The following is a 10,079-nucleotide window of genomic DNA, read 5'->3' on the forward strand; positions in this document are numbered from 1 at the left end:
GACAGCGACAGCCAGGAGCAGTGGCAAGAACAGCAGTCCTTGGTGCAGAAAAGGACATCCACAAATGCGAATTCGTGAATTTCGTTTGAAAGCTAAGCATAAGAGAAAAATTAATGAAAAGTTCAAGGACTTGGGACACAAATATAACCGCATATGCGAGTGTGTGCATATGTACTTATATTTAACACATATTTTGTCGCAACTGACCCACAAAATGAGCAGTAGCCAAAATCTTGCCAGCTCACACATGAACCTTGAATTTTTCAAATGTTTTTCCGAAAATTTCCTTTTTTTCACTTTTCACTTGACTGACAGCAAAATGCGAGTTTGATACAAGCGCCTAACAAGGAGTGGCTTGATTTAGATTTATTTGTTTATTTAGTCCGGAGTGTATCTACTGGGGAACAGTCCAATGAAAGTACAATAAAGTATATGGTATGTGAGTAATTAATGTCCGGTCATAAATAAATGTGTTTATATCGGTTCAGAGAGACCGAACTGGTATGCGATTTCCCAAATTCATCACATCATTTTCTTTTTGTTTGGCATATGGATGCTCGGTGCTCGGCTTTTTCATTGGAAAATATCAGTTTGTTTTGTTTAGCATCACTTTTTGTGGACAATGAACTGCTGTTGAATATTGTATATTGTTCTCTATAAAATAGTGATGGGAAAATTGTCAACTGTTTGCCTGAAAATATTTTACTTTTGCACAATTTCTCACGCTAGGAACAACATTTCTGTTTATTAGTTTCGTTTTTGTTGATATTTCTGGCATTTTAGTGAAACACTTTTATTGTGAAAAAATTTAAATTTTTATTAATTTTTGTTTTCAAATGTTTTCAGATGCCTTAACTTTTTCCATTTTCATGCTGCAAACTGATGCGTAACGGATGCAAAACTTTTCATATAAATTTACAATGACGCAAACATGACAATTTAAGTCTGAACATAAATATTGCAATAAATTGAAAAACGTAAAAGGATTAAAATATTTGTTGCATGTTTGCACAAATCCAAATAATATACTCTCTCAATGTATCTATTTGTAGTTGGGAAAATATTATTCGAAAATAGGTGAATTGTTTAACAACCCGAACAGAATTCTAAATTATCTTAAAAAATGTTAAAAGGTTTATCCGCATATATAAACAAAAATGTTGAAAAACTTATTTATAAATTCAATTTAGGAATGGAATACATTAAAAGCTTGTCATAAAATACATTTTTACATAAATTAAAAAATTTTGTAAAAAGTTTACTAAAAAAATAAATGATTTATTTATTTACGCTATTTCTGTGCTAAACTTTCAAATAAAAGATTGGAAGACTCAACGATATGTAAGCCCCTGTATGCAATTTGGATACGTTTCAATACTCTTATTGAAATGCCGTGTAGAAATATCAATCTTATGGTAGGTTCGCTTACAGGTCATAGCAGATTAAGTAACCATGTTAGAAAATTAAATCTCCCCTTCAATTATAACTGCCGCAGTTATGGTAGGAAGACGATGATCTTTGTTTTTGCTCAGCTCTTGCACGGCAGCGACTCACTAGTTTAGAGGTCCCCTTAAGGATCTGTAAATCCCACTAAATAGTTTTCTAAGCTTCGTCCAGTAACACTAAGTGAATCCCTTTGGAAAACCGGTATAATCTAACCTAACCAAATTTATTTATAAGATAGAACTATTAAATGTGAACATATACCACAGGTTATTGAAAATGAATATTTTGCAATATTCATCACCTTTATTTGCCAAATTAATTTCGACTGTAGGCGATCATACAATTTAACTTATATTTTGCTTAAATATTACAACAATTATTATCAACACAAGGAACATGTAGTTGAAATCAATACAAGGGACATCGAGTCAAAATTAACACTGGGACAAGGAGTAGAAATTAATAGAAGGAAACAAGGAAGAAAAGCTAGCAAAATTGATAAAAATCGCGGTGATCAATATCGAGTCACACATCAACATAACACAAGGAATAAGGACTAACGAAATTGATCAGAATTACGGTGATTAGTAACGAATTAAAATCAACACCAGGGACTAACGAAGTAGGGTTGATCTTAAAATTTGACAAAAACGTATATTGCCTATAAAATGTACTAAAAACAAAAAAAGAAAAAAAACTTTTTAAACCATCTTTAATGGCTGGCCTATTAAACAGAGATACTTTCCCGAAAATCCTGCAATGCAACAGATTATCAATAAAAAAAACTGAATGAACTACTGAAGAAAAATTGTGTAGAGCCATCCAAAAGCCCCTACAGCCTCCGTTGGTACTTGTAAAGAAGAAGAATGGTACATGGCGTTTTTATAGACTATCGGCAGATGTCTATATCCCAGATGTCTATCCTTTGCCCCTTATACATTATATTCTAGATCGCCTTAGCAATGCAAAATTTATAAGTAGCATTGACTTGAAAGACGGTTATTGACAGATTCCCATGGACAAGCAGAGTAAACAATTCACAGCCTTTATGGTACCAGGACGAGGCTAATTCCAGTGGAGCGTACTACCGTTTGTCTTGCATTCCTCTCTTGCTACGTTTCAGCGCGCGTTAGATCAAGTTATCGGAGTTGACATGAAGCCACAAGCATTTACATGCATGCACGACATTATAGTAATGGGCACCACACTCGAACACCACACGCCGAACCTGAAAAAAGTACTACGCCGTCTCAAAACAGCCAATCTTAGGATTAATGTGGAAAAATGTGAATTTTTCAAAAGAGAGACAAAATACTTGGGATTATTAGTTCACAAGAAATCCACACTGAAGCAGACAAAGTAGCTGCCATACGAGATCTCTCACCCCCCACCAATATCAATCAAATAAGACAATTTCTTTGTGTATCATCGTAGTATCGTCATTTCGTACCTGATTTCGCACGCGTTATGCATCCACTTATGTCACTGTTAAAAAAAGACAAGCATTGGAAGTGGACAGAAATAGATCAACAAGCATTTTAAGAAATTAAAACTCGTCTAACCGAAGCACCAAATTTCACATGTCCTGATTACAATAAGAAATTTTGTCTACAAATAGACGAAAGCGATACCGGCTTGGGTGCTGGATTAACACAAGAGATTGATGGTGTTGAGAAGGTAATAGCGTGCGCCAGTAGAAACTTGTCCGAAACCGGGGTAAACTATTTTACAACCGAGAAAGAATGCTTAGCTATTGTATGGGGAAAGTATTTGCCTTACAGCGTCGGAACTGGAAGCCGCTTATAAGTCAATTAGTGTGGGTCAAACAATACCCTCTCTCTAATGCAAAGAATGATTTTTCAGCGAAGCTTGCACCAAAATTCGACGAATCATTTAAAGTAATAAGATTCATACTGCCAGTTATAGTAGAGCTTAATGCAAATAAATCAGGAAAATTCTCTAAGGCGCATATTGCCGTAGTACACCTTAGGGTGCACTACAGTTCACGTAAAATATAAAGAACATCAACGCTTAGGTACCGGCAAACTAATTGCGATCTAAAGCAAACACCCGCTATCTATGCAATTATATAAAAGACTTTCGCAATTAAGAAGTTTTTAATAATAGTTCAAACATACACCTCTGACAGGATGAGTGACTCAGAACAAAATTTCAAATTATCGCTGAAAAATGCTGCACGAAAATAACAGAATTAAATAAAGAAAGAACAAGATGTCAATATTTACCAAATCCAGTATGGATAAATAAAAAAACCATGATGAAGCCAAATACAAAATGGCAGTCAAAGTGCAAAGTGGGTCAGAGTGGCAGCAGCCAATACAAACACCCTATAACATAGCTGACAGTAGTCAAGGAATACCACGTGTAACTCCAGGCGACAGGAGCCAAACATCTAGAGCCCAAGATTGGAGATCGAAAAACAAGATTGTAGCAACATTAGCAGCGGAACCATCTCGAACGACAATCGGTCAGATATAATAGACCTCGACTGCGACTGGCAACTAATGGAGTCCGAGACGAATGAGACCATACGTCCGAAACCAAAAAGCGTCACGTGGCCGTCTGAGCTTAAGTTAGCTATACGCGATGCGCTCACCAAACATATTAAAAGCAAACGAATTACCTATCGACACACCATTAACAATATGTTGTAGTTAGTAAGGATAAACCGCCAAGGGCCAAATTTACACAAGTAAATTTCCATTAACGATATGGAACATTTAACAATCGCTAAACGTGTTAAAACTGTAAACACTTACTACCAAAATCATAGTTAAGTATTTTTCGCATTTTATTTTCTTCAATGATAACGATCATTTATGATTTGATAAATATATCAACACATTTGTTGTATTTAAGGAGGTGAGAATTCACAAGTAACTGTCGAAAGGCCCTTGAATCCACAACAAGTCATTGTTTGATGTGACAAAAATGAATTTTCATTATTACGAGTATTATTAGACGAAACAATAATAAACTGCAACCTATAAAAGCTCAACGGCGATAAGGGAAACGTATCATCATGGCTTTTCAAATACATCCCAAAAAACAAATCCAACCAGTTGACCGAACTACCTGCGCATGATTAAGCCTGAACAACAAAAACTAACCCATCCCACCATTTTTTACCTAACACCCTCAAGGACAAAAACAACAATAACCCTACCAATTAGATTTAAATTATAAGACCTGTAATAAGTATAAATAGCTTGTAAGTTGCATAGATGTTTTTAATATTAGGAATCCTCCTGATGAAGGCAAAAGCGAATTTGCCGAAATACGTATAGAATTATACTAAAAAATAACGCACGAAATAAAAGCTAACATTCTTAAAAAACAAAACAGATTTTAATAAAAATTTCGACGTAACAACTCAAAAAAATTAATAACAAAATTATACAAAGGCCCAACATGGCACTCGAGTCAAAAAATTCCAAAAATTAAAAACATCAATAGCAAAACTGAGCAAAGACATCGCTTTCCTAAAGAAATGTTGTAAAGAGAATATCATCCCCACCAGCCACAAAATATCAATCAAATCCACGAAAGTATCTTCGACTAAAATAAAAAAACTGGAAATTGAGTTCATACGAGACTCAATTCAGTCATCAAGAGCCGAGTTGGACATAAAAACAAGAGAAGCATATTATCTGCACCTAAAGTTAGCAAAGAAATACCCAGTACAATTCGACCATTTCCTCAAAAAGGTTAAGACCACCGAGACGTTCGAAAGAAAGAGGAAATCCATAAACCACAGCCACAAGTTAAAGTCGGTGAAAACAAAAAAGACCCCAGCAGAAAAACCAACAGTAAAAAATGTAGAAAATTTCGTCATTAACCAGTCAACACAGCAGTTTACAGAACACCAACTGAAACTACTCAACAATGGTTTAAAACATGCAATCAACGAGAATCCCAACATAGAACAACTAGTCACCGATATAGAATCCGCAATCAGGTCCTCAACCAAAGAGTTCCCACTATCACTGGAAGACCAATCAGCCATCAGAAACCTCACAGCAAGAGTCATTGAATCCACCAGCACACAACAAAATTAAGTAAGGACCAAAAATTACTAAAGGAACTAAAAAAGAAGCCAGTATATTACCTAAAAGCCGACAAAGGAAACGCATTAGTCATAATGGACAAAGACGAATACGACCAAAAAGTCCAAGAAAAAATCGACAACGGCCCCTACAGAGAATTCAGGAATAACCCCCTACCGGACATGATTAACAGAACCAACAAACTGATTGAAAAGTGTTCAAAATTTCTAAATTTTGATAGGAAACAAATGAAGGAACCGGCACCCTCACTACCACGATTCAAAGCTTTACCTAAAATTCACAAACCCGGAAAGGAAATGAGGGAAATCATAACAGCAGACAGATCCCCATGCCAACGCATCGCGAAATGGTTAGTGAAAGAACTAACCAACATCCTATGCAGCCCACACAATTTTTCAGTCAAGAACTCCAATGAATTCGCAGAAAAATTAAAACGGGAAAACATTACAGGAGATGAAGAAATGGTGTCATTCGACGTCAAGGCGTTATACCCAAGCGTTAACGTAAAAGAAGCAATAAGGATCCTTGAGGAAGAACTCCTCAAAAAGAAAACAGACAAAGTTAAAACAATGAAATACATCCAACTAGCACAACTCTGCATGGAAGAAAATTACTTTACCTTCAGAGGCAGGTTCTTCAAACAAACAAAAGGGGCTCCAATGGGTAACCCCCTATCATCACTATTAAGCGAATTGTTCATGAGTAGACTGGAATCCAAATTAAAAGAAAACGAAATTCTACCAAGGGTATGGATCAGATACGTAGATGATGTATTCGCGATCGTAAAGAAAAACAGAATACAAGAAACTTTGGAGAATCTCAACAATGCACATGGAAACATTGAGTTCACACACGAACGAGAAAACAAGGGATACCTACCATTCTTAGACCTACTGATACAACACAAAAATGGCGCTTTCGAATTCAGTATCTATAGGAAACCAACGAGTACCAAACGTGTCATACCCAACAACTCAAACCATTCGTTCCAACACAAAATGGCAGCCTTCCACCATATGATACACAGAATGCTAACATTACCCCTTACACAAGCAGCTATCAATGAGGAAACCACACACATCAAGGAAATAGCGGACATCAACGGATACTCCCACAACACCATCGACAGAATTATAAAAAAGAAACGCAGGCAACTATATTCCAGAAACATGACGACCTTAACAACAGAGAAGCCAAAACAAAGAAGGGTCGCCGTAGTGTATAACAACACCGTCTCCAAAGGTCTTAAAACCAAATTGAAAAAATTCAATATCGACCTAGTTTACTCCAGTAGACCACACCAACTCGAAAGTTTATTACTGAAGTAAATACAACCGACAAGATTGACAGTTTATATTTAACTGAATTTTGTTTACATTTCATTATTTAAGATTGTTTAAACTAATGCAAAACATACTAGATTATAACACTTTCTCCGCCCTTAATTTTTGACAAGGTTTAAGTTTTCCTGAAATCGTCGGATTCAAATCGATTTACATCCTTCCGAATACGACAACTTTTTCGAAGTTGAACTACTTCGGTAGAACGTTCTTCACTAGGCATTAATGTTGATTGGCTAGATGAAGGCGGTGTGGCATTGATGAAATTTGGAGCGAATTCAAAAATTGGTTGTGAAGAGAGGTCAGAGCTACTTCTAGTTTTAAGCTGATTAACATGACGTTTGATGTAACCAAAAGATGTGTTCACTCGGTAAACCATTTTACCAAGTTGTTTCACAATAACTCCTTTTATCCATTTTTCCCCTCTTGCGTAGTTTCGAGCGAAGACGGGTTGCTTTAGACTGAATTTCATTTTCCGTTTCGAAGCTTCAAGGTGCTTCCTAGGCGATTCAAACAGTTGACTCAACAAGGTACGAACAGGCCTTCCATGTAAAAGTTCCGCAGGTGATTTACCTTCAGCATTCGGCATTGCACGATATGTTGCAAGATATTTTGATACAGCGAATTTGAGAGACAATCCATCGTCAATGTTTTTCTGAACAGCAGTTTTAAAAGATCTGACGAATCGTTCGGCTAACCCGTTTGAGGCTGGATGAAACGGCGCTGTTGTTATATGTTTGATGCCAAGTTTTGAGCAAAAATGTTTGAATGCTTCAGCTGTAAATTGCGGACCATTGTCACTTACGATGGTTTCTGGTATACCTTCCAGAGAAAATATAGAAGACAATGCTGATACGGTGTCAACCGTTGTTGTTGTAGATAGTTGTACAACGAACGGAAATTGCGAGAAAGCGTCGACACAAATTAGCCACATTGAATTACAAAATGGACCAGCAAAGTCGATATGTACTCTCTCCCAAGGTCGATCAGCTTCAGGCCAGCTTAAGTATTCACGTGCGTGAACAGGATTTGCAATTTTGCACACATCACAATTTTCAGTTAATTGTGCGATGTCTTTGTCAATATCTACGTTGGCATACTGGCGAACGTCCATTTGTTTGCTCATGGATGTTTTGCGGAAAACGCTTTACTCGATCTGATGAACTGCAAAGGCATCGTAGAACACATACTGGAGAAAAACGTTTCCAGTGCCGTGAATGTAATAAAAAATTCATGCGAAGCGATCATCTTTCGAAACACATTAAAACTCATTACAAAGTCCGTTCATCAATTGATGGCTTTGAAGTACGTTCTCCAATCGAAGTGATGGATATGCTTAAGCAGGAAAAATTAGAACACGAATCTGGTGCAGAAAGTGATAGTAAAGGGACTGAAAACACCAGCACACCAAAAAGTATTACAACAGCAAATGGCATTGTCACTAGCCCAGAATTGTTTTTGCTTCATCGTCGAGTTCCATTTGTAAATACGCATCCTTAAGGTCGATTTTTGTAAAATGTTGACCGCAATTAATTTTATGGAAAAGACTTTCGCGTATGGGCAAAGGATATTGTTCAATGTCAATTTGCGCATTGACTGCTTGTTTAAAATCCCCACAAATTCTTATGGAACCATCAGCTTTTGGCGCTAGTACAATAGGCGAAGCCCATTGGGAAAACTTCACAGGTTTCCAAATACCCGCATTTGTCAATCGATTGACTTCTTTCTTGAAAAGTGACATTTGCGAAAATGGAATTTGTCGGCTTTTGTAAAATTTCGGATGTGCATTTGGCTTTAAAAAAATACTGACCTCAAAATTTTCTGTGCCAATCCAAGACAAGAAAAATGATTTTTGTTTTTCACTGCACTGAACTGAATATGCTAAAAAATGTTGGTTAAGTTGTTCTAAGTACGATTCCCAGGTTTGCTGTTCTTTCGAAAATTTGTGAAATACTGGAACAATGTTGTTATTTCTTTCAGATACACCGGCAGTACCTTGTTTTTGAAACATTGAGTCCATCCACTCACGTTGTTGTTTCAGCAAATTTTTTGAGAACTCTTGTTGTTCTTTAAGCAATTGCTTATAAATTTCACTTTCGCCCGGCATGATTGTATGTAAAATTGAACGGTACGAAATAAGCGTGAAAGCGATTGAATAATTGCAGATTTTTATCCTCGTCGCCAACTGAAGTAAATACAACCGACAAGATTGACAGTTTATATTTAACTGAATTTTGTTTACATTTCATTATTTAAGATTGTTTAAACTAATGCAAAACATACTAGATTATAACAATTACCATCCACAAAAGACCCAATCGACTCCTTAGAAAAATATCTCAAAGCTTGTCATATATCATAATCTATTAAACATTATTTTAATTAAAGTCTTATAAGATAATGATACTTGAGTTAAAACTCTAAGTGAGAACATTAGTTATATAGTGAAAAATATATTTTAAATATCATATATATGTATATAAAAGTGTATTATTTTTTTAATTACATTAAATTTTTATTATTTAAGAAAATGTATTTGAAATATACTGATAAATATATTTTTAATATAATAAATGTATATAAAAAAGCGTATAATTTTTTTTAATATGACGTTTTATTTTTTTAATTAAGCAAATATTTTCGAAGTAATATTTTTAATCTCTTCCGCAATAAGAATTAAAAAGTTATTCACTCAATAATAACGATGAAAAATTCCGTAACCATATGCTATACTATTAAATTCGTAAAAAATAAATAAAAATAATAATTTCCTCTTTCTACACAATAAGATACTAAATATTTTGCCATGAATAAAAATAATGTTTAATTCTCAGAAATATAAAATTAACCCACCACGAGAGCGCATTCCCTTCTGTAAATTTTATTACAATTTCAATAAAAATTGTGGGTTGAGATGTAATTTGTACATACTTTAATATTACTTTTTTATTATTTTTGCCATAGAAACCAAATTCTATGATTTATTTATACAATAAAAAAAAAACTAATATTAAATTTATCTCTTTTAAGTGAAATTTAAAGATACTTTATTGCGAATTCTTGGTTATGGTTTTCGAAAGTAATCTGCTTTCATTGAAATTTCGAGACACGCAAGCATTTCAAGTACATAAAATTGTATTCAATTTTTGAAACTTACTCAGCATTTGCAATTATGTACAACCTAGAAGATGTCACTTTCATTCTA

General features: G+C 35.0%; 2 protein-coding genes across 3 annotated transcripts; one reads left to right on the forward strand and one right to left on the reverse strand.

The window, feature by feature from the left end:
- The first annotated feature begins 6,933 nt into the window (after positions 1-6,933).
- Positions 6,934-8,671, forward strand: LOC119663938 (transcription factor Sp9-like). Of its 2 annotated transcripts, XM_038073526.1 has the most exons (2): positions 6,934-8,156; positions 8,247-8,671. In XM_038073526.1, the coding sequence occupies exons 1-2, from the start codon at positions 7,820-7,822 to the stop codon at positions 8,372-8,374; spliced, it is 465 nt and encodes a 154-aa protein (XP_037929454.1). In that variant the 5' UTR covers positions 6,934-7,819; the 3' UTR covers positions 8,375-8,671. The 2 variants fall into 2 exon arrangements, with proteins under 2 accessions (XP_037929454.1, XP_037929453.1); XM_038073525.1 differs by having other exon boundaries at positions 6,934-8,671.
- On the reverse strand, positions 6,993-7,808 carry LOC119663937 (uncharacterized protein K02A2.6-like). The gene has a single exon (XM_038073524.1). It carries the CDS (start codon positions 7,806-7,808, stop codon positions 6,993-6,995), a length of 816 nt encoding a protein of 271 aa, XP_037929452.1.
- Positions 8,672-10,079: the final 1,408 nt, after the last annotated feature.

This window comes from Teleopsis dalmanni, unplaced genomic scaffold (assembly GCF_002237135.1).
Source record: "Teleopsis dalmanni isolate 2A unplaced genomic scaffold, ASM223713v2 unscaffolded_contig_1137, whole genome shotgun sequence".
Classification (NCBI taxonomy): domain Eukaryota; kingdom Metazoa; phylum Arthropoda; class Insecta; order Diptera; family Diopsidae; genus Teleopsis; species Teleopsis dalmanni.

Bases quoted from the DNA above. Each gene is read 5' to 3' on its own strand.
- LOC119663937 (XM_038073524.1), bottom strand. From the start codon at position 7,808: ATGTGGCTAATTTGTGTCGACGCTTTCTCGCAATTTCCGTTCGTTGTA.
- LOC119663938 (XM_038073525.1), top strand. From the start codon at position 7,820: ATGGACCAGCAAAGTCGATATGTACTCTCTCCCAAGGTCGATCAGCTT.